Source organism: Oncorhynchus mykiss, chromosome 32 (assembly GCF_013265735.2).
Source record: "Oncorhynchus mykiss isolate Arlee chromosome 32, USDA_OmykA_1.1, whole genome shotgun sequence".
Classification (NCBI taxonomy): domain Eukaryota; kingdom Metazoa; phylum Chordata; class Actinopteri; order Salmoniformes; family Salmonidae; genus Oncorhynchus; species Oncorhynchus mykiss.
Genome location: NC_050572.1, coordinates 27,251,657 through 27,277,459, shown reverse-complemented (window position 1 = coordinate 27,277,459; position 25,803 = coordinate 27,251,657). Strand labels below are relative to the sequence as shown.

The following is a 25,803-nucleotide window of genomic DNA, read 5'->3' as shown; positions in this document are numbered from 1 at the left end:
CTGATATTGGTAGTTCATGTTTTCATTCAGTCATTTGATCATAGGATAATCTATGTTAGACAGTATATGTTTTTCCCTGTTTTGTTTTCTAACAATGTAATAAACTGATTAGTCTGGGAAATATTTCATGTTAGACCGGTGAGTTGTTTTTATGAATGTAAATACAGCTAGCTTTACCTTTAGTGAAGCATTTTAGAACAAACCATTAGTCCATGTTTTATGTTGGTCCTTCGATCCGGGTATAACAGGCATTCACAGAATACCAACATGCTATACAGCTTCAAGACTTTACCATTTGAGAGCTGTTTTGTGGCATCACGATTACCAAAGAGAGTACTGTCTGTTGAAGCTGTTGCAGCCAGGGGACGGACCAAGACCACCAAGAGACCAGTTTGGTCAGTCTTTGTTACAGACGTCGCAGGGTCGTCTGGTCCACTGTTGCCTAGTTACTGAGAGAGGAGAGTCAACATCCCATTCTCTGAGTCTATACACCAGGGATTAATTTATTGAGTCAATATGACCTTTATAAGGCTGGCTGTTGGCTGTAACCAGGAGATTGGGCTGCTGCAGGCTGGAACTAGCCTCCCCATCCTCCCCCCTCCCCCTCCTCTTTAACCCCCTTCTCCCTTCCTCAACAGCATCTATTTGTCTTCATAGGTCTAATCATGGATCTACTGGCATCCCATAGAATAGTAGATTGTCCATAAAATACTAACATGCTAAAGTTCCACAATGGATCATTTCAGCAAAATTAAAATTCTAATAAGCAGTACAAACTGGTTAAATATTTTACAGAAGTGCCAATCGTGCTTGCTATGCAAATGATACTGGGAGAAAATGTAAAACTGAGTGATTTCTGTTCATTTTAATGGGTCTGTAGAAGTTGCTATTGACATTCAATAGAAGGCATGATCTTGTCAAGTGCCTGCAGGGTTTACTGGTAAAGTAGGAAACCTAACAATTGAGAATGAAATTCATACCTGCACACAGGAAGATGACAGTACTCACAAAGGAAAGGAAATGCCTTTTCTATAAAAAGGGATCTGTTCCGGTATTTATTACAACATGATACAGTACATAATATACCTTTCCAATACTTACAAATATACCAGCCAGTAATGAAGGATGTTTTAGCACCAGTTTGTTAGGATAAACACGGTTAAGGGTCACCACTGTGAAACCATGTTTAACATTCCACATATGGTAGGCTACAGGTACTTCAAACTGTAAATCATTTAACAGTATAATGAACAAAAAAACTAAATCAATTGCATACAGTTGGTTGTTTTGAATAATCACAAACGTATATGAAATTAAAAAACAAGCCAAGCCAATAATTATAAAACTAGAACCTTCTGCAATATTTGCTTTGCGGAGCACTGGAATCAAACAGCCGACATTCTGAGGTTCATGTCAATGGGCTAAAAAGCATTTTCCAATTACAAAACCATTATGTTACTGTAGTATAGCTCCTGTGTCATTCTGACACCTAATTCAAAACCAAGTCCACACATCTCCACTGTGATGTGGTGGGAAAGTGTATGCAAGTCATTGAAGAGTGCATCAGTCTCTTTGACTGCTATGGATCATGAGGCATAGTTTGATAGGCTGCAGTACAATACGTAACATATGTTTAGCTATAAATATTCAGGAGAGCTCTTTGGATGTCCTTCAATGAAATGACCTGAGGTGCAGTTGGCCAAGCAGTGCTTTTACTGTGGGTGTAGGCCAAGCAGTGCTTTCACTGTGGGTGTTGGCCTGCGTTCTGGAACACTGTTGGTGTTGGCTTGTGTTCTGGAACACTGTGGGTGTTGGCTTGTGTTCTGGAACACTGTGGGTGTTGGCTTGTGTTCAGGAACACTGTTGGTTGTTGGCTTGTATTCTCGAACACTGTGGGTGTTGCCTTGTGTTCTGGAACACTTGGTGTTGGCTTGTGTTCTGGAACACTGTGGGTGTTGGCTAGTGTTCTGGAACACTTGGTGTTGGCTTGTGTTCTGGAACACTGTGGGTGTTCTAGAAATAAATGCTGGATCCAGGCTCAAATCCATAAGTAAAGACTAAAAGACAATATATCTATTTGACTTCATTGGTGACCTGATTAACATTTCGTGACCTCAACGTTGATGCGTTACATTTCTTTACCTTTATCAAGCCAAAACAATTCCCCTAGAGTGAGCAGTGGGCTATCTATTGTATTTTTTTACTGACTCTCTCTCGCTCGATCAGTCTTGTGAGTTTTAGAGAAGGTATAATTGGTCCTATGGGGGTTGAGTGAGGAACATCCTTCAGACAGAATACTCACTGACCTTACCAATCAGAATATACAACACAGGGAAGAACGAACTCATTTTGTCAAGCACTTATTAGTTAAAACAATGTCTTTATTTGAGTCAGTGTCCCCGACAGACTAATAAGCAGGAGGAAGAGAACGTGGCGTGAAACCAGGAAACAAGTCACTTTTGAGGAACGACTGGAACAAAGGCTGTGATTTTAGTACCTTCTCTCTCCAGGCTGTTTACAGCCTGACTGTGGAATCACCAGAGACACTTATTGAGAAACGAAAGGGGAAATGTAGTTTTCCTTTTAAAGTTTTACATTTCATTTTGAAAGAGTCTTATGGGTTTTGTCTACTTGACAGCCTTACATGCATTCATGAGGTTTGATTCCCTTTGGAGGAACAATAAACATCATACAAATAGACAATTAAAGCTGTCACAAATGTTTTTGTTATTGACACAGTATCTTAGTTTGTAATAAGGTGGACATTCTAGTAAGATACCCAGATAATCTAAGAGCTCAGTATTCACCCTGACCAGTACTGGTGGCCTGGCTGTCATTATTCAAGACAATTGCACTATCATCAGCGTACAGGCAAGGCAAAACAAAACAAAGCATGAAGTTTTTCACCTCCATCCACATGCTCATTAAAGATCCTTCCATGAAACTCAGTATTGTTATTTTAGATTGTGCCTTAGTCACACCCCCCCCCCCCCCCCCCCCCCCAAGGCTAATCTTCCTTCCCATCAATAAAAGCAAAGTAGATAAAATCGTTGACTGGATAATTACCAGTTGACTCCAGAGGAGATGCCTATCTCTGGATCAATGATGTGGACACTGACAAATGGGCTGACATTAAATCTAATGCTAAACCCATTCCAGGCTGACAACTGTGTACGCTGGGAGACTGACAACATCATTTGGAGTCAGTTAAATGGCCGTTCTGTAACTGGGGCTCCATCTTTTACCAGACCCGGGTACCAATAGTTTTCGTTTTCTTTGAAATAGTTGTGAGCATTTGATTGAGCCTGCCTAAAGTGCTGATAGGCCAGGTTTGCACTTTTGGGGACTATTCCATAGGTTCCATTGTGTGAGGCAAGTTCAAACAAGCGAAAACAAATACTATTTGGGCCCAGGCCTGGTTCCGTGCTGCCACATCATAGCCCAGTAAGCATGACTGTAGTCGGTGGTCTTTTACATGGTCCTTCGAGCCGGATAAGAACAACGGCAGTCCGTCTAAATTGAACAAGTTGTGTAATTCTTAATGATGACATTACCAAATATTAGACGCCCCTCAACCCCCCCCCCCCCCCACAAAAAAAAAAGCAGCACACTTCTCTTGAGATCCCTCCACACCGAGAAGAAACATCGTAATAGAAAGAAAAGTTCTTGGTTCATCCTGACACATCCCAGTTCATAAATATCTGGACTTGGGTAGGGTCCTGTAGCTCTCTGGCTGCGTCCAACGTGGCATCCTATTCCCTTTAGATGTTGCCATATCGGACGCACCTTCTGTGTGTTTCTGTCTCTTTAATTCCCCTTGACGTTCTTGGTGTGGGGTCGTGCTCCCAGGCTGGCATAGTAGGCACACTGGGAGGGGTCACACTGCCCTGGGGGTCCACTGGGGCCTGCCTGGCCATGGGGACCAGGGTTCCCTGGTTCTCCCTGAGCTCCAGCCGCCCCGGGCTGCCCGTCCTTACCATAGCCTGGCATACCTGCTGGTCCTGGGGGGTGGAATAGCAAGTGAATGGCAAAGAGTCACAATGAAGCAACTGCTGCTTTCTTAGGAAGTTCAAATGCCAGTCACTCACCCCACTCATGCTGGATAGCTCATAGTTTAGCAACAAAGGATCTCAAGATGGATACAAACAATCATCCATTTAGAATGATACTGTAGTAATAGAGACATTATATTGATATATTGCTGTAATAGATTTACTGTACCTATAGGACCTGATGGTCCAGTCTCTCCTCTCTGTCCAACTCCGTTTTCTCCCTTGTCTCCTCTGGATCCTCTCTCACCTGGATGTCACAGAGACGACAGACACAACACTCACAATGATGTTCTTAAAGACAGTGTCTGAATCAAAAATAACTCAAAGACCACCAAAGGTGACTAATATCAATGGGTAGCAAACGTGTTTTCTGAGTTGGAAACCTGAAACCTCTCATGTAGTGTTTTGACAATATTTCACTCTAATATTATGCTCTCACAGTGTGTTTATCTGAACCAATAAATATAGGAAGCATGACCAAAAACAATGGGACTTGGGATCAGTTACCTTTAGGACCCATGGGTCCCCTCATGCCGTCTCCTCCGTTCTGCCCAGGCATGCCAGGCTCCCCTGGTGGTCCGGGGCGACCGTCGCTCCCTTCTTTCCCCGAGGGGCCTGGAGGTCCTGGCCGACCTGCCGTGCTCTTCACATGGGCCGGCTGGATCTGGGCCATCAGGTACGCCATTTTGGCTGGAGGGGTTAACACAAGGACACACACGATTATGACTTGCACAGCTCATTTGAGGTCAAACGAACTTTGCATACATTGCAGATTGCACTAATGTCCCATTGTTCCTAACAATAATCCAGTCTCACCATCTAGCGCTTTCGCTAGTTCCTCCTGGATCAGCCTTCTCATTGTTTCCAGTGATGGTGACTCTCCCTGTGGAAGGAGAAATTAGCATGTTTAGGTCATCGAGTTGTAGATGTCTGTACTATTTTCTATAGCAATGTGACTGAGATTGAACCAGAGTATTCTGTAAAGTGCCAGGGTATTCTGAGAGTATTCTGTAAAGTGCAAGTATTCAAATCACTACTCACCCGTGGTCCTGGTTGTCCGGGGTTTCCAGGTGTTCCCTGAGGCCCTGTAAGACCCACCTCTCCTGGGGGCCCGGACATACCCATCATCCCTGTGTGGCCCTTACGACCTGGGAGCCCCTGGTTACCAGGCATACCTGGATCTCCAACAGGTCCCTTATCTCCCTTCCCACCTGAGTCGCCCTACAAAGACATCCAACAAAACTCACTCAGAGACAATATCAACAATGTTGTTTAAGGTCATTGGTTGGGCAGGTGTCCTGTATGAACTCACCCTCTCTCCTTTGACTCCACGTTCTCCTGCTCTGCCAGACATACCCTGTGAAACAGATAAAGAGTTGATATAATATGCTGTGAGCGAGACTTCGCCCAATCCACGTCCCACATTATATCCATTGTAAAGACACTAAAAGTAGCTGATCAAAATTGAAATATGTCTCCAAAAAAATCTAGCAACAAACCAATCAATCAAATCAAATCATATGTTATTTGTCACATGCGCCGTGAAATGCTTACTTACAAGAACCTTAACCAATGGTTCTTACCTGTTTCCCCTCTGGGCCGACCGGACCAGCAGGACCCTAGATAGACAGACAGATCGAAGGCTGAGACATTTATATAGAAATACGTTTGATCAAATCAGAAATGCTTGCATCACAACTTCCAATCTTCTTATGGCAGAACATCAACTCAGACTGTTCCAACATGAGTGGTAGGACTAGGAGGCAAAGAGTAAAAGTAAAGATTAATAGAAAATTACTCAAGTAAAAGTGAAAGTCACCCAGTAAAATACTACTTGAGTAAAGTATCTAGTTTTAAATGTACTTAAGTAGGGGTGGGAAAAGTACGCACATTTCATACTTGAGTAAAGGAAAATGCTATACATCAAATTCCTTATAATATGGAAACCAGATGGCACAATTTTAAATTAAATTATGGATAGCCAGGAGGACACTCCAGCACTCTGACACCATTTACAAACTCACTGTTTGTGTTTCGTGAGTCCGCAAGATCAGTGGCAGTAGGGATGACAATGCGTTATATTGATAGATGCGTGAATTGAACCATATTTCTGTCCTGCCTGAGCATTTGAAATGTAACGACAACTTTTGGGTGTCAGGGAAAATGTCAAAAGTGCATCTTTTATTTAAGAATGTAGTGGAGTAAAAGTAAAAGTTGTCAAAAATATAAAATAGTAAAGTACAGATACCCCCAAAAAACTACTTAAGGAGTAGTTTAAAGTATTCTTACTTAGTTACTTTACACCGCTGTCAACAGTAGCTTAGAACCCTAGTGATGATGTTTACATTAAAAAGGAGCAGGAATCCCTACTTACCGACGGTCCCTTGGGACCACTAAAGCCTGGTAATCCTGGGTTCCCAGGGTCTCCCTTGGCTCCAGCCTGACCCTGTAATATACACAGAAACATGGGGTCTTTCACATGGCGTAGTCATACTGTAGTCGTACTGTAGTCGTACTGTAGTTGGAACACAGATGCAGCCCCACTCGTTATAAGGGATTTGGTGACATTAACATAATGTTTAGCTATCTGAAGTTCTTGTGAACGTTGCTACGCTTGGAGGTAAATCTCATAAAAGATCTTGCGGTGGGAGATGAAACATCTGCAAGCGATTAATATTCATATTTACAAGGGCTTGGTGGGGCTGGCTGTAGAGTACCAGATACAGGGTAGAGGAAGCTGCTGTCTTCGCTAAATACAAACAGCATTTCACCGCATGTTTCTGCTTTCACAGAAGCAACGACTACAATGTCTGCAATGTTAAGAGCATTTACTGCTGTATATAAATAAATGATCACTCACTGGAGTACCAGGGGCTCCTGGCTTTCCTGAAGGTCCTGGTTCACCAGGTTTACCCTTGAGAGAGAGACAGAGGTAGATGGAGCGAGGGTTGGAGAGAGAGAGAGGAAAATAGGGAGAGAGAGAGAGAAAGTGGGGGAGAGAGAGAGAGAGACATTAGTGTCCCTTTCTATTAGCTAGGTTGTCATCGTGATGAATCTGGTGTCAGCAGATAAAGGCAGTATAACATAAAGGTGACTTACATTCTCCCCTCTCCGGCCAGCCAGGCCTTCTGGCCCAGGAGGTCCACTATTACCCTTCAACAAACAAACACAACGCATGTATTATTAAGACATCCCCGGTGTGTTGATAATTGCAGAGTTATGATTTGTTATATTAGTGTTCTCACTCACGTCTTGGCCAGGTTTACCCTCCGGTCCGTTACGTCCTTCCTTTCCATCTTCACCCTGATTGGTCGAAGACAGAAACATATTCATCAACGCAACCAATCCATTCACAGTTGGCCTCTCTTTCGAGTCTGGGGTCAAGGCGAGACACTTTTATACATCCAATGTGGTCTATAAAATCCATAGGTTAACGTGGAGGTAGACAGCAGTCTATGTAACAAAAGCCTCTGTCTTAAGAGACGTGTTATTGGCGATGGCATAAGGAAGTTGGCGGTCCATCTCACATCCCCTCTAGCCTGTTCTCTGTCAGAGAACAGGCTAGAGGGGATGTGAGTAATGTCTCAGTAATGAGGCATGCTATTGGTCACGCAATAATAGGTCACACTATATTGAGACGCGCTATTGACCACACTGCTGTGGCAGATATTGTATCCTCGAGCTGAGAGAGATTTAATGAGAGTAGGCATATGTCACAATTTCGAGAGTGAGATGATTTGAACTTGACAGACCAGGGAAGACATATGTCTAACGTTCATATTCACCACATTACAGCCTCCTAGTCATCTAATGTGTTGAGAATTGTGACATGGGAGTCAATGGGCTGACCTTTGAACCTGGTTGTCCAGGCTCTCCTCTGTGACCCTTGAAGCCCTGTGTGGAAAGAATGACCAACATGAATACACCACCAATGTTTTCATACAAGTGAAATGATATCTCCATTAGCCACAGTCTTAAATAATCATTCCCACAGACTTTGTTACATTCAATTTTTTTTAACATTTTAGCAGACACTCTAATTCAGAGTGATTTTGTTCGTACTGGTCCCCCATGGGAATCGAACCCACAACCTTGGTGTTGCATGTGCCATGCTCTATCAACTGAGCCACACGGGACCTAGTTACTTACAGGCATTCCCCTGAGACCTGGTTGTCCTGGTGGTCCTGTATCTCCTTGTTTACCCTGAAATTACAACATAATTAGATTACACGCCAAGGGAATGATGTGCAGGTCAATATGAAGGGGACCCATAGTGTGCCATGTATAAAAAACAGAATATACAGAACATACAGAATATCCTGGGAATATAGTCAGGCCATATCATGTGTACTCACAGGTTCTCCTTGTTCTCCTGGTCGGCCATCTTTGCCAATTTTACCCATTTGACCCTGTGGAACAAGGTTATTCAGCATTTAGTATTTTTGTTGTCAGCCTTGGGTTTCAAACTGTTTATTCACATTCCACTCCATAAATGACATATGTGTTTTCATGGACAGATTGAAAGCGAGTTTATAGTGGAATTGTTACTATCACACCAATACTATTTGAAGTTTTTAGCAGGTCATTTCGAGTCCTTCACACAACTTGATCAACATGGTTTCTCACCATTAAGCCTGGTAGACCTGGTGGCCCCTGGATTCCCTTCATCCCCTCCTTTCCCTGCAGAGACAAAACAAACACAAGACAGTTCCACAGTTTCAACCATGATAAATCAACAACAGCACTATGACGATTAATGTCCTCTGCCACAACACTCATCCCAGTTGACCTATATGGCCAGCCAGTGGGACGAGGCCGGTAGTGTAATATGCTGTCTGGAAATAAAACATATGGACAACATCCTGACTTTTTCTCCAGGGGCTCCTGGGGGACCGATGGGGCCGGGTTGACCGTCGTTACCCTACAGAGAGACGAAGAGGGAGGAGTCAGAAAGAACATTCATTCTACTGGCGATACTAAATAGTAAAAAGAGCAGGCTGACAGATGGGTTAATGGTAGGTTCTGTTAGCACCACCAGGCAGGTACAGGTACTCACAGGATTCCCCATGATGCCAGCAGCACCGGGGTGGCCAGGGGGTCCGGTGTGACCCGTTTCTCCTTTGTCTCCAGGTCCTCCTTGGGGTCCTCCATCACCTTTCACACCCTGTGGAACGAAGAACAAATGATACATGTCACCTCTGGCCACTGTGTTGTACAGCAGGTGACATAACACACACAAACCACAGGATGTTTTCAGGTCTTCAACTCGATAATTCATATTCTATGGAAGATGAATGTGTGTGGTTGATAAGCGGGTGTGGTTGAGGAGGACTTGCCTTCTCTCCGTTGGCACCAGGGGGTCCAGTGGGTCCGGTCGGGCCTGCTTGGCCCTGTAATGATAATGACAGAGACACCATCAGTCTCTGGGCAACTAAAGGCTCTCTCTCTACATCTCTCTTTCTGGTCTGTTTGTCTTTCGCCCCCCCCCCCTCCCCCTCCCCATCTCTGGCTCTCTAAAAAGACCATCTGCAGCCCTGTCTCCAGGTCCTGATCATTCACTGCACCACCCCCCCCCCCCCCCCCCCCCCCCCAGGAAGCCTAACGATGCTGAGAGCCAGGCTGTTAGCTTCCCACCACTCCAGTCAAACACAGTGTGATGGATACAGGAGACTCCTCGCTATTCTCCTAGGCTGCTGTCTGAGGCATACTACTTCTATGAAGTTATAAGTCCCCTTTGCAGTGTTTCGAGCATGAAGAAGCGGCATGGAAAGGATCAGAATGATTCAGGATGTGCATCTCCCAGTAAGGGATACCTTTATCAGACAACAGATGGAATAGCATGGTACTATGACTTTGTCCTTACTTGGTACCCGTCCTGTCCGTTCTTCCCTGGAGGTCCGGCAGGTCCCTTGTCTCCTGGTGTCCCTGGGAGACCAGGCTGTCCCAGGGGTCCGGCCGGGCAGTCTGAACACACGTCCTGAAGGACAAGGAGAAACACTTAGCGATGAAAGAATATGTCCGTGTCAGGATGATTTAACAAGATAGAGGCAACAGTACTGTGGTAATGGGGCTCTCCTCCTTACCTTCAGATTCAAATCTGACAAGTCTGCTGCTGCTCCCTGAAAGAGATTGCGTCCATTATTATGCAAAGGTTGATTGGACTGATACACTGATAATCACATCATGCATTTGAATACATCCCCATTGGTGAGCCATCACGTCAGTGCCGTGACAAAGAAGGTACGGTATAGTGAAGGTGCAATATTTGGTCTCAGTTTGCTGTGGTTTTGGGACGTTTCCGACCCCATTTACTGTACTGGTCAACTCACTGGCTCTCCTGGGGATCCCTTCTCTCCTGGTCGTCCTGGTAAACCATGGTGTCCTGCAGGTCCCTGTGTACCTGCGACGCCTGGCAGACCTCTCATGCCCTGAACCAGGAAACAAACAGCAGTCAGTTGAACTTTTATTTGAACATTACTCAGTTTACGTTTTCACTTTGTCACACTAAGGCTGAGCATAATTATGACAAAATGTCAAAAATGGTTTTTACCGGTGATCCAACTGCACCATTGGGCCCTGAAGGTCCCTGTAAAAGATACATATGATACATCAGTTCTCAGTTCTCATGTTCAAAATAATGTGCCTGTGTGTGTGTGAGTGTGTGTGTGTGTGTGTCTCTCTCTCTCTACCGGGGGTCCGACTTTGCCTTCTCCTGGTGGACCCCTGTCCCCTGGAACCCCCTGAAGTCCCTGGGATCCGGGTTGGCCCTGGAACAGACAGAACCTTGGTTACCATGCAGTAAGACACAAACAGAACCTTGTTCACCTTCCATCTAGGGTACACTGTGTCCTGTTAATGCAATAGCCAATACTTTCTAATGACATTACTGTAATATCGTAACGCTTGGCTCAGAGAGTTCTGCTGTGCTGAGCAGAGTGGTTGTTGATCTCTGCAGGTCTTCGGTGCTCAGGCAAGATACATCAACGTGTGTTTATTTCTAACAGAGAATCCAATTAGAAGTTTCAGTATTCAGTGTGGCAATCATGAAGGTGACCAGGGCGGATGATTTAACGACAACAGAATTCTCTCTCCTGCTCCTCAAAAAGTTGTTGTTAAATCATTGTGTCAAAGAAAATTGCTTTAGGGCAACCAAAATGAATCATTTTCTTCCTATGCTAGAGAATACTCATTTTTTGCTTTGTCACCAGATAGAATCTGGCTTCAAAGCACTGTGTTTCTCCCTACCCCTCCTCCCCCAACCCAACTTAAAAAATGAGTTACCTTCTGTCCGGGAGGTCCTTCAATTCCCCGCTGCCCAGGGTCACCCTGTAATATAATATCACACATAACACTATTATGAGCCCGCTGGCTGGTCAAATCAAACACTAAGCATTTAAAGTCTTATCGCAGGATATGTGGTCCTGCACCTCCCTGGACTACGGTAACAGAAACCACTTTAACAGTGGAGAATAGTCAACTAGTGTAACATACTGCTGTAGGCATGACTGTTATGTGCCCCTATATTCCTTGTACAATACTTTTGAGGCTAGGGTTATGGGTTATGGGCCAGCAGCTGACAGTAGTAAAATGGAACTGTTATAAACCACACACACCCAGCACCTGTACACCGTCCTGCTGGGTTCCTTCATTAGTTTCATGTGATAAAAGCACAAACTGGGTATGTGCTCTTTGTTTGCTTTCTCAGCACTATCACCATATGGCCTGTGGTTTAGAAAATGAGTAAACAGGTTCCAGGTCAAATCACTGGCATAACTGTATAATGTGGGCTGTACGGTACTAACATAACCAGTCATATTTTAATATGGTTGTATTTAAATGCATGTTGATTTATGTACATGTGCAGCCAATACCCGTACAGGATGTGAAGGGCTTTTCATTTGAAACTCCAGAGCCTGAGGTTTTAATTGCCTGATTGCATAAGTGCCAACAAACTCTGGTTCATATTTCTTAGAGTCAAGATAGATGTGTGTTAACTCTGCAGTCAGGATATTTCCCTCACTACGGCACGAGACCAGGCTAAACTCTTGACCTTGGTTATAGTGGTGACACGGACAGGAGAAACTGCTAGCCGTAACAACGAACGAGGTTTGAATGTCTTATGAAGAGTGATGTTTCTGTGTCTTACGTTCTGTCCGTCTTTGCCCTTCCCTGGCAGGCCAGGGGGTCCTTGTATGCCTGCATCTCCAGGGGGACCTGGGGGGCCAGCACGACCCTCCTTCCCCAAATCTCCCTGGAACACATAGCATAGTCATTCATAGAGCGCAAGTTACAATATGATGTCCCTAGAACACACGAGTTAGAAAATGAAGTCCCTAGAACACACGAGTTAAAATATGATGTCCCTAGAACACATGAGTTACAATATGATGTCCCTAGAACACACAAGTTAAAATATGATGTCCCTAGAACACATGAATTACGAGTTAAAATATGATGTCCCTAGAACACGCGTTAAAATATGATGTCCCTAGAACACATGAGAAACAATGTGATGTCCCTAGAACACACAAGTTAAAATATGTTGTTCCTAGAACACACAAGTTAAAATATGTTGTTCCTAGAACACATGAGTTACAATATGATGTCCACAGAACACATAAGTTACAATATGATGTGCCTAAAACACATGAGTTACAATATGATGTCCCTAGAACACATGCGATATGAGTTACAATATGATATTTCTAGAACACATGAGTTACAATATGATGTCCACAGAACACGTGAGTTACGAGTTACAATATGTTGTTCCTAGAACACATGAGTTACAATATGATGTCCCTAGAACACATGAGTTACAATATGATGTCCCTAGAACACATGCGATATGAGTTACAATATGATATTTCTAGAACACATGAGTTACAATATGATGTCCACAGAACACGTGAGTTACGAGTTACAATATGTTGTTCCTAGAACACATGAGTTACAATATGATGTCCCTAGAACACATGAGTTACAATATGATGTCCCTAGAACACATGCGATATGAGTTACAATATGATATTTCTAGAACACATGAGTTACAATTTGATGTCCCTAGAACACATGAGTTACAATATGATGTCCCTAGAACACATGCGATATGAGTTACAATATGATATTTCTAGAACACATGAGTTACAATATGATGTCCCTAGAACACATGAGTTACAATATGATGTCCCTAGAACACATGAGTTACAATATGATGTTCCGAGAACACATGAAGTTACAATATGATGTCCCTAGAACACACGAGTTAAAATATGTTGTTCCTAGAACACACAAGTTAAAATATGTTGTTCCTAGAACACACAAGTTAAAATATGTTGTTCCTAGAACACATGAGTTACAATATGATGTCCACAGAACACATAAGTTACAATATGATGTTCCTAGAACACATGAGTTATAATATGATGTCCACAGAACACATGAAGTTACAATATGATGACCCTAGAACACATGAGTTACAATATGATGACCCTAGAACACATGAGTTACAATATGATGTCCCTAGAACACATGAGTTACAATATGATGTCCCTAGAACACATGCGATATGAGTTACAATATGATATTTCTAGAACACATGAGTTACAATGTGATGTCCACAGAACACGTGAGTTACAAGTTACAATATGTTGTTCCTAGAACACATGAGTTACAATATGATGTCCCTAGAACACATGAGATACGAGTTACATTATGATGTTCCTAGAACACATGAGTTACAATATGATGTCCTTAGAACACATGAGTTACAATATGATGTCCCTAGAACACATGTTACAATATGATGTTCCTAGAAAACATGAGTAACAATATGATGTCCCTAGAACACATGAGTTACAATATGATGTTCCTAGAACACATGAGTTACGAATTACAATATGATGTCCCTAGAACACATGAGTTACAATATGATGTCCCTAGAACACATGAGTTACAATATAATGTTCCTAGAACACATGAGTTACAATATGATGTTCCTAGAACACATGAAGTTACAATATGATGTTCCTAGAACACATGCGATATGAGTTACAATATGATATTTCTAGAACACATGAGTTACAATATGATGTCCACAGAACACATGAGTTACGAGTTACAATATGATGTCCCTAGAACACATGCGATATGAGTTACAATATGATATTCCTATAACACATGAGTTACAATATGATGTTCCTAGAACACATGAGTTACAATATGATGTCCCTAGAACACATGAGTTACAATATGATGTCCCTAGAACACATGCGATATGAGTTACAATATGATATTCCTAGAACACATGAGTTACAATATGATGTCCTTAGAACACATGAGTTACAATATGATGTCCCTAGAACACATGAGTTACATTATGATGTCCCTAGAACACATGAGTTACAATATGATGTTCCTAGAACACATGAGTTACAATATGATGTCCACAGAACACGTGAGTTACAAGTTACAATATGTTGTTCCTAGAACACATGAGTTACAATATGATGTCCCTAGAACACATGAGATACGAGTTACATTATGATGTTCCTAGAACACATGAGTTACAATATGATGTCCTTAGAACACATGAGATACGAGTTACACTATGATATTCCTAGAACACATGAGTTACAATATGATGTTCCTAGCACACATGAGTTACAATTTGATGTTCCTAGAACACATGAAGTTACAATATGATGTTCCTAAAAACACATGAGTTACAATATGATGTTCCTAGAACACATGAGTTACAATATGATGTCCCTAGAACACATGAGTTACAATATGATGTCCCTAGAACACATGCGATATGAGTTACAATATGATATTTCTAGAACACATGAGTTACAATATGATGTCCCTAGAACACATGAGATACGAGTTACATTATGATGTTCCTAGAACACATGAGTTACAATATGATGTCCTTAGAACACATCAGTTACAATATGATGTCCTTAGAACACATGAGTTACAATATGATGTCCTTAGAACACATGAGTTACAATATGATGTTCCTAGAACACATGAGTTACAATATGATGTTCCTAGAACACATGAAGTTACAATATGATGTTCCTAGAACACATGAGTTACAATATGATGTTCCTAGAACACATGAGTTACAATATGATGTCCCTAGAACGCCTGAGTTAAAATATGATGTCCACAGAACACATGAGTTACGAGTTACAATATGATGTCCCTAGAACACATGAGTTACAATATGATGTCCCTAGAACACATGAGTTACAATATAATGTTCCTAGAACACATGAGTTACAATATGATGTTCCTAGAACACATGAAGTTACAATATGATGTTCCTAGAACACATGCGATATGAGTTACAATATGATATTTCTAGAACACATGAGTTACAATATGATGTCCACAGAACACATGAGTTACGAGTTACAATATGATGTCCCTAGAACACATGCGATATGAGTTTCAATATGATATTCCTATAACACATGAGTTACAATATGATGTTCCTAGAACACATGAGTTACAATATGATGTCCCTAGAACACATGAGTTACAATATGATGTCCCTAGAACACATGCAATATGAGTTACAATATGATATTCCTAGAACACATGAGTTACAATATGATGTCCTTAGAACACATGAGTTACAATATGATGTCCCTAGAACACATGAGTTACATTATGATGTCCCTAGAACACATGAGTTACAATATGATGTTCCTAGAACACATGAGTTACAATATGATGCTCCTAGAACACATGAGTTACAATATGATGTTCCTAGAACACATGAGTTACATTATGATGTCCCTAGAACACATGCGATATGAGTTACAATATGATATTCCTAGAACACATAAGTTACAATATGATGTTCCTAGAACACATGAGTTATAATATGATGTCCACAGAACACATGAGTTACAATATGATGTCCTTAGAACACATGAAGTTACAATATGATGACCCTAGAACACATGAGTTACAATATGATGTCCCTAGAAAACATGAGTTACAATATGATGTCCCTAGAACACATGAGATACGAGTAACATTATGATGTTCCTAGAACACATGAGTTACAATATGATGTCCTTAGAACACATGAGTTACAATATGATGTCCTTAGAACACATGAGTTACAATATGATGTCCTTAGAACACATGAGATACGAGTTACACTATGATATTCCTAGAACACATGAGTTACAATATGATGTCCTTAGAACACATGAGTTACAATATGATGTCCCTAGAACACATGTTACAATATGATGTTCCTAGAAAACATGAGTAACAATATGATGTCCCTAGAACACATGAGTTACAATATGATGTTCCTAGAACACATGAGTTACAATATGATGTTCCTAGAACACATAAGTTACAATATGATGTTCCTAGAACACATGAGTTATAATATGATGTCCACAGAACACATGAGTTACAATATGATGTCCTTAGAACACATGAAGTTACAATATGATGACCCTAGAACACATGAGTTACAATATGATGACCCTAGAACACATGAGTTACAATATGATGTCCCTAGAACACATGAGTTACAATATGATGTCCCTAGAACACATGAGTTACAATATGATGTCCACAGAACACGTGAGTTACAAGTTACAATATGTTGTTCCTAGAACACATGAGTTACAATATGATATCCCTAGAACACATGAGATACGAGTTACATTATGATGTTCCTAGAACACATGAGTTACAATATGATGTCCTTAGAACACATGAGATACGAGTTACACTATGATATTCCTAGAACACATGAGTTACAATATGATGTTCCTAGCACACATGAGTTACAATATGATGTTCCTAGAACACATGAAGTTACAATATGATGTTCCTAAAAACACATGAGTTACAATATGATGTTCCTAGAACACATGAGTTACAATATGATGTCCCTAGAACACATGAGTTACAATATGATGTCCCTAGAACACATGCGATATGAGTTACAATATGATATTTCTAGAACACATGAGTTACAATATGATGTCCCTAGAACACATGAGATACGAGTTACATTATGATGTTCCTAGAACACATGAGTTACAATATGATGTCCTTAGAACACATCAGTTACAATATGATGTCCTTAGAACACATGAGTTACAATATGATGTCCTTAGAACACATGAGTTACAATATGATGTTCCTAGAACACATGAGTTACAATATGATGTTCCTAGAACACATGAAGTTACAATATGATGTTCCTAGAACACATGAGTTACAATATGATGTTCCTAGAACACATGAGTTACAATATGATGTCCCTAGAACGCCTGAGTTAAAATATGATGTCCACAGAACACATGAGTTACGAGTTACAATATGATGTCCCTAGAACACATGAGTTACAATATGATGTCCCTAGAACACATGAGTTACAATATAATGTTCCTAGAACACATGAGTTACAATATGATGTTCCTAGAACACATGAAGTTACAATATGATGTTCCTAGAACACATGCGATATGAGTTACAATATGATATTTCTAGAACACATGAGTTACAATATGATGTTCCTAGAACACATGAGTTACAATATGATGTCCACAGAACACATGAGTTACGAGTTACAATATGATGTCCCTAGAACACATGCGATATGAGTTTCAATATGATATTCCTATAACACATGAGTTACAATATGATGTTCCTAGAACACATGAGTTACAATATGATGTCCCTAGAACACATGAGTTACAATATGATGTCCCTAGAACACATGCGATATGAGTTACAATATGATATTCCTAGAACACATGAGTTACAATATGATGTCCTTAGAACACATGAGTTACAATATGATGTCCCTAGAACACATGAGTTACAATATGATGCTCCTAGAACACATGAGTTACAATATGATGTTCCTAGAACACATGAGTTACATTATGATGTCCCTAGAACACATGCGATATGAGTTACAATATGATATTCCTAGAACACATAAGTTACAATATGATGTTCCTAGAACACATGAGTTATAATATGATGTCCACAGAACACATGAGTTACAATATGATGTCCTTAGAACACATGAAGTTACAATATGATGACCCTAGAACACATGAGTTACAATATGATGACCCTAGAACACATGAGTTACAATATGATGTCCCTAGAACACATGAGTTACAATATGATGTCCCTAGAACACATGAGATACGAGTAACATTATGATGTTCCTAGAACACATGAGTTACAATATGATGTCCTTAGAACACATGAGTTACAATATGATGTCCTTAGAACACATGAGTTACAATATGATGTCCTTAGAACACATGAGATACGAGTTACACTATGATATTCCTAGAACACATGAGTTACAATATGATGTCCTTAGAACACATGAGTTACAATATGATGTCCCTAGAACACATGTTACAATATGATGTTCCTAGAAAACATGAGTAACAATATGATGTCCCTAGAACACATGAGTTACAATATGATGTTCCTAGAACACATGAGTTACAATATGATGTTCCTAGAACACATGAAGTTACAATATGATGTTCCTAGAACACATGAGTTACAATATGATGTTCCTAGAACACATGAGTTACAATATGATGTCCCTAGAACGCCTGAGTTAAAATATGATGTCCACAGAACACATGAGTTACGAGTTACAATATGATGTCCCTAGAACACATGAGTTACAATATGATGTCCCTAGAACACATGAGTTACAATATAATGTTCCTAGAACACATGAGTTACAATATGATGTTCCTAGAACACATGAAGTTACAATATGATGTTCCTAGAACACATGCGATATGAGTTACAATATGATATTTCTAGAACACATGAGTTACAATATGATGTCCACAGAACACATGAGTTACGAGTTACAATATGATGTCCCTAGAACACATGCGATATGAGTTACAATATGATATTCCTATAACACATGAGTTACAATATGATGTTCCTAGAACACATGAGTTACAATATGATGTCCCTAGAACACATGAGTTACAATATGATGTCCCTAGAACACATGCGATATGAGTTACAATATGATATTCCTAGAACACATGAGTTACAATATGATGTCCTTAGAACACATGCGTTACAATATGATGTCCCTAGAACACATGAGTTACATTATGATGTCCCTAGAACACATGAGTTACAATATGATGTTCCTAGAACACATGAGTTACAATATGATGTTCCTAGAACACATGAAGTTACAATATGATGTTCCTAGAACACATGCGATATGAGTTACAATATGATATTTCTAGAACACATGAGTTACAATATGATGTTCCTAGAACACATGAGTTACAATATGATGTCCACAGAACACATGAGTTACGAGTTACAATATGATGTCCCTAGAACACATGCGATATGAGTTTCAATATGATATTCCTATAACACATGAGTTACAATATGATGTTCCTAGAACACATGAGTTACAATATGATGTCCCTAGAACACATGAGTTACAATATGATGTCCCTAGAACACATGCGATATGAGTTACAATATGATATTCCTAGAACACATGAGTTACAATATGATGTCCTTAGAACACATGAGTTACAATATGATGTCCCTAGAACACATGAGTTACATTATGATGTCCCTAGAACACATGAGTTACAATATGATGTTCCTAGAACACATGAGTTACAATATGATGCTCCTAGAACACATGAGTTACAATATGATGTTCCTAGAACACATGAGTTACATTATGATGTCCCTAGAACACATGCGATATGAGTTACAATATGATATTCCTAGAACACATAAGTTACAATATGATGTTCCTAGAACACATGAGTTATAATATGATGTCCACAGAACACATGAGTTACAATATGATGTCCTTAGAACACATGAAGTTACAATATGATGACCCTAGAACACATGAGTTACAATATGATGACCCTAGAACACATGAGTTACAATATGATGTCCCTAGAACACATGAGTTACAATATGATGTCCCTAGAACACATGAGATACGAGTAACATTATGATGTTCCTAGAACACATGAGTTACAATATGATGTCCTTAGAACACATGAGTTACAATATGATGTCCTTAGAACACATGAGTTACAATATGATGTCCTTAGAACACATGAGATACGAGTTACACTATGATATTCCTAGAACACATGAGTTACAATATGATGTCCTTAGAACACATGAGTTACAATATGATGTCCCTAGAACACATGTTACAATATGATGTTCCTAGAAAACATGAGTAACAATATGATGTCCCTAGAACACATGAGTTACAATATGATGTTCCTAGAACACATGAGTTACAATATGATGTTCCTAGAACACATGAAGTTACAATATGATGTTCCTAGAACACACTAGTTACAATATGATGTTCCTAGAACACATGAGTTACAATATGATGTCCCTAGAACGCCTGAGTTAAAATATGATGTCCACAGAACACATGAGTTACGAGTTACAATATGATGTCCCTAGAACACATGAGTTACAATATGATGTCCCTAGAACACATGAGTTACAATATAATGTTCCTAGAACACATGAGTTACAATATGATGTTCCTAGAACACATGAAGTTACAATATGATGTTCCTAGAACACATGCGATATGAGTTACAATATGATATTTCTAGAACACATGAGTTACAATATGATGTTCACAGAACACATGAGTTACGAGTTACAATATGATGTCCCTAGAACACATGCGATATGAGTTACAATATGATATTCCTATAACACATGAGTTACAATATGATGTTCCTAGAACACATGAGTTACAATATGATGTCCCTAGAACACATGAGTTACAATATGATGTCCCTAGAACACATGCGATATGAGTTACAATATGATATTCCTAGAACACATGAGTTACAATATGATGTCCTTAGAACACATGCGTTACAATATGATGTCCCTAGAACACATGAGTTACATTATGATGTCCCTAGAACACATGAGTTACAATATGATGTTCCTAGAACACATGAGTTACAATATGATGCTCCTAGAACACATGAGTTACAATATGATGTTCCTAGAACACATGAGTTACATTATGATGTCCCTAGAACACATGCGATATGAGTTACAATATGATATTCCTAGAACACATAAGTTACAATATGATGTTCCTAGAACACATGAGTTATAATATGATGTCCACAGAACACATGAGTTACAATATGATGTCCTTAGAACACATGAAGTTACAATATGATGACCCTAGAACACATGACTTACAATATGATGTCCCTAGAACACATGAGTTACATTATGATGTCCCTAGAACACATGAGTTACAATATGATGTTCCTAGAACACATGAGTTACAATATGATGCTCCTAGAACACATGAGTTACAATATGATGTTCCTAGAACACATGAGTTACATTATGATGTCCCTAGAACACATGCGATATGAGTTACAATATGATATTCCTAGAACACATAAGTTACAATATGATGTTCCTAGAACACATGAGTTATAATATGATGTCCACAGAACACATGAGTTACAATATGATGTCCTTAGAACACATGAAGTTACAATATGATGACCCTAGAACACATGAGTTACAATATGATGACCCTAGAACACATGAGTTACAATATGATGTCCCTAGAACACATGAGTTACAATATGATGTCCCTAGAACACATGAGATACGAGTAACATTATGATGTTCCTAGAACACATGAGTTACAATATGATGTCCTTAGAACACATGAGTTACAATATGATGTCCTTAGAACACATGAGTTACAATATGATGTCCTTAGAACACATGAGATACGAGTTACACTATGATATTCCTAGAACACATGAGTTACAATATGATGTCCTTAGAACACATGAGTTACAATATGATGTCCCTAGAACACATGTTACAATATGATGTTCCTAGAAAACATGAGTAACAATATGATGTCCCTAGAACACATGAGTTACAATATGATGTTCCTAGAACACATGAGTTACAATATGATGTTGCTAGAACACATGAAGTTACAATATGATGTTCCTAGAACACATGAGTTACAATATGATGTTCCTAGAACACATGAGTTACAATATGATGTCCCTAGAACGCCTGAGTTAAAATATGATGTCCACAGAACACATGAGTTACGAGTTACAATATGATGTCCCTAGAACACATGAGTTACAATATGATGTCCCTAGAACACATGAGTTACAATATAATGTTCCTAGAACACATGAGTTACAATATGATGTTCCTAGAACACATGAAGTTACAATATGATGTTCCTAGAACACATGCGATATGAGTTACAATATGATATTTCTAGAACACATGAGTTACAATATGATGTTCACAGAACACATGAGTTACGAGTTACAATATGATGTCCCTAGAACACATGCGATATGAGTTACAATATGATATTCCTATAACACATGAGTTACAATATGATGTTCCTAGAACACATGAGTTACAATATGATGTCCCTAGAACACATGAGTTACAATATGATGTCCCTAGAACACATGCGATATGAGTTACAATATGATATTCCTAGAACACATGAGTTACAATATGATGTCCTTAGAACACATGCGTTACAATATGATGTCCCTAGAACACATGAGTTACATTATGATGTCCCTAGAACACATGAGTTACAATATGATGTTCCTAGAACACATGAGTTACAATATGATGCTCCTAGAACACATGAGTTACAATATGATGTTCCTAGAACACATGAGTTACATTATGATGTCCCTAGAACACATGCGATATGAGTTACAATATGATATTCCTAGAACACATAAGTTACAATATGATGTTCCTAGAACACATGAGTTATAATATGATGTCCACAGAACACATGAGTTACAATATGATGTCCTTAGAACACATGAAGTTACAATATGATGACCCTAGAACACATGACTTACAATATGATGTCCCTAGAACACATGAGTTACATTATGATGTCCCTAGAACACATGAGTTACAATATGATGTTCCTAGAACACATGAGTTACAATATGATGCTCCTAGAACACATGAGTTACAATATGATGTTCCTAGAACACATGAGTTACATTATGATGTCCCTAGAACACATGCGATATGAGTTACAATATGATATTCCTAGAACACATAAGTTACAATATGATGTTCCTAGAACACATGAGTTATAATATGATGTCCACAGAACACATGAGTTACAATATGATGTCCTTAGAACACATGAAGTTACAATATGATGACCCTAGAACACATGAGTTACAATATGATGACCCTAGAACACATGAGTTACAATATGATGTCCCTAGAACACATGAGTTACAATATGATGTACCTAGAACAGATGAGATACGAGTAACATTATGATGTTCCTAGAACACATGAGTTACAATATGATGTCCTTAGAACACATGAGTTACAATATGATGTCCTTAGAACACATGAGTTACAATATGATGTCCTTAGAACACATGAGATACGAGTTACACTATGATATTCCTAGAACACATGAGTTACAATATGATGTCCTTAGAACACATGAGTTACAATATGATGTCCCTAGAACACATGTTACAATATGATGTTCCTAGAAAACATGAGTAACAATATGATGTCCCTAGAACACATGAGTTACAATATGATGTTCCTAGAACACATGAGTTACAATATGATGTTCCTAGAACACATGAAGTTACAATATGATGTTCCTAGAACACATGAGTTACAATATGATGTTCCTAGAACACATGAGTTACAATATGATGTCCCTAGAACGCCTGAGTTAAAATATGATGTCCACAGAACACATGAGTTACGAGTTACAATATGATGTCCCTAGAACACATGAGTTACAATATGATGTCCCTAGAACACATGAGTTACAATATAATGTTCCTAGAACACATGAGTTACAATATGATGTTCCTAGAACACATGAAGTTACAATATGATGTTCCTAGAACACATGCGATATGAGTTACAATATGATATTTCTAGAACACATGAGTTACAATATGATGTCCACAGAACACATGAGTTACGAGTTACAATATGATGTCCCTAGAACACATGCGATATGAGTTACAATATGATATTCCTATAACACATGAGTTACAATATGATGTTCCTAGAACACATGAGTTACAATATGATGTCCACAGAACACATGAGTTACGAGTTACAATATGATGTCCCTAGAACACATGCGATATGAGTTACAATATGATATTCCTAGAACACATAAGTTACAATATGATGTTCCTAGAACACATGAGTTATAATATGATGTCCACAGAACACATGAGTTACAATATGATGTCCTTAGAACACATGAAGTTACAATATGATGACCCTAGAACACATGACTTACAATATGATGTCCCTAGAACACATGAGTTACATTATGATGTCCCTAGAACACACGAGTTACAATATGATGTTCCTAGAACACATGAGTTACAATATGATGCTCCTAGAACACATGAGTTACAATATGATGTTCCTAGAACACATGAGTTACATTATGATGTCCCTAGAACACATGCGATATGAGTTACAATATGATATTCCTAGAACACATAAGTTACAATATGATGTTCCTAGAACACATGAGTTATAATATGATGTCCACAGAACACATGAGTTACAATATGATGTCCTTAGAACACATGAAGTTACAATATGATGACCCTAGAACACATGAGTTACAATATGATGACCCTAGAACACATGAGTTACAATATGATGTCCCTAGAACACATGAGTTACAATATGATGTACCTAGAACAGATGAGATACGAGTAACATTATGATGTTCCTAGAACACATGAGTTACAATATGATGTCCTTAGAACACATGAGTTACAATATGATGTCCTTAGAACACATGAGTTACAATATGATGTCCTTAGAACACATGAGATACGAGTTACACTATGATATTCCTAGAACACATGAGTTACAATATGATGTCCTTAGAACACATGAGTTACAATATGATGTCCCTAGAACACATGTTACAATATGATGTTCCTAGAAAACATGAGTAACAATATGATGTCCCTAGAACACATGAGTTACAATATGATGTTCCTAGAACACATGAGTTACAATATGATGTTCCTAGAACACATGAAGTTACAATATGATGTTCCTAGAACACATGAGTTACAATATGATGTTCCTAGAACACATGAGTTACAATATGATGTCCCTAGAACGCCTGAGTTAAAATATGATGTCCACAGAACACATGAGTTACGAGTTACAATATGATGTCCCTAGAACACATGAGTTACAATATGATGTCCCTAGAACACATGAGTTACAATATAATGTTCCTAGAACACATGAGTTACAATATGATGTTCCTAGAACACATGAAGTTACAATATGATGTTCCTAGAACACATGCGATATGAGTTACAATATGATATTTCTAGAACACATGAGTTACAATATGATGTCCACAGAACACATGAGTTACGAGTTACAATATGATGTCCCTAGAACACATGCGATATGAGTTACAATATGATATTCCTATAACACATGAGTTACAATATGATGTTCCTAGAACACATGAGTTACAATATGATGTCCCTAGAACACATGAGTTACAATATGATGTCCCTAGAACACATGCGATATGAGTTACAATATGATATTCCTAGAACACATGAGTTACAATATGATG

The 25,803-nt window shown here is 39.2% G+C and overlaps 1 protein-coding gene across 2 annotated transcripts in view; it reads right to left on the bottom strand.

Annotated features, from left to right (window-relative positions):
* Positions 1-1,013: 1,013 nt before the first annotated feature.
* Positions 1,014-25,803, bottom strand: part of LOC110488195 (collagen alpha-1(XXII) chain) — a 73,010-nt gene continuing 48,220 nt past the window's right edge. For both annotated transcript variants that reach the window (XM_036970931.1, XM_036970932.1), the window contains 25 exons: positions 12,199-12,303; positions 11,334-11,378; positions 10,742-10,819; positions 10,603-10,638; positions 10,382-10,480; positions 10,136-10,171; positions 9,916-10,029; positions 9,389-9,442; positions 9,109-9,216; positions 8,920-8,973; positions 8,679-8,732; positions 8,408-8,461; positions 8,202-8,255; positions 7,902-7,946; positions 7,302-7,355; positions 7,152-7,205; positions 6,913-6,966; positions 6,427-6,498; positions 5,636-5,671; positions 5,365-5,409; positions 5,094-5,273; positions 4,869-4,935; positions 4,560-4,742; positions 4,222-4,299; positions 1,014-4,001 (listed from right to left, as the gene is read on the bottom strand). In XM_036970931.1, the coding sequence (XP_036826826.1) occupies positions 3,808-4,001; positions 4,222-4,299; positions 4,560-4,742; positions 4,869-4,935; positions 5,094-5,273; positions 5,365-5,409; positions 5,636-5,671; positions 6,427-6,498; positions 6,913-6,966; positions 7,152-7,205; positions 7,302-7,355; positions 7,902-7,946; positions 8,202-8,255; positions 8,408-8,461; positions 8,679-8,732; positions 8,920-8,973; positions 9,109-9,216; positions 9,389-9,442; positions 9,916-10,029; positions 10,136-10,171; positions 10,382-10,480; positions 10,603-10,638; positions 10,742-10,819; positions 11,334-11,378; positions 12,199-12,303 (1,953 nt within the window). In that variant the 3' untranslated portion in view covers positions 1,014-3,807. The remainder of the gene's footprint in view (positions 4,002-4,221; positions 4,300-4,559; positions 4,743-4,868; positions 4,936-5,093; positions 5,274-5,364; positions 5,410-5,635; positions 5,672-6,426; positions 6,499-6,912; positions 6,967-7,151; positions 7,206-7,301; positions 7,356-7,901; positions 7,947-8,201; positions 8,256-8,407; positions 8,462-8,678; positions 8,733-8,919; positions 8,974-9,108; positions 9,217-9,388; positions 9,443-9,915; positions 10,030-10,135; positions 10,172-10,381; positions 10,481-10,602; positions 10,639-10,741; positions 10,820-11,333; positions 11,379-12,198; positions 12,304-25,803) is intronic.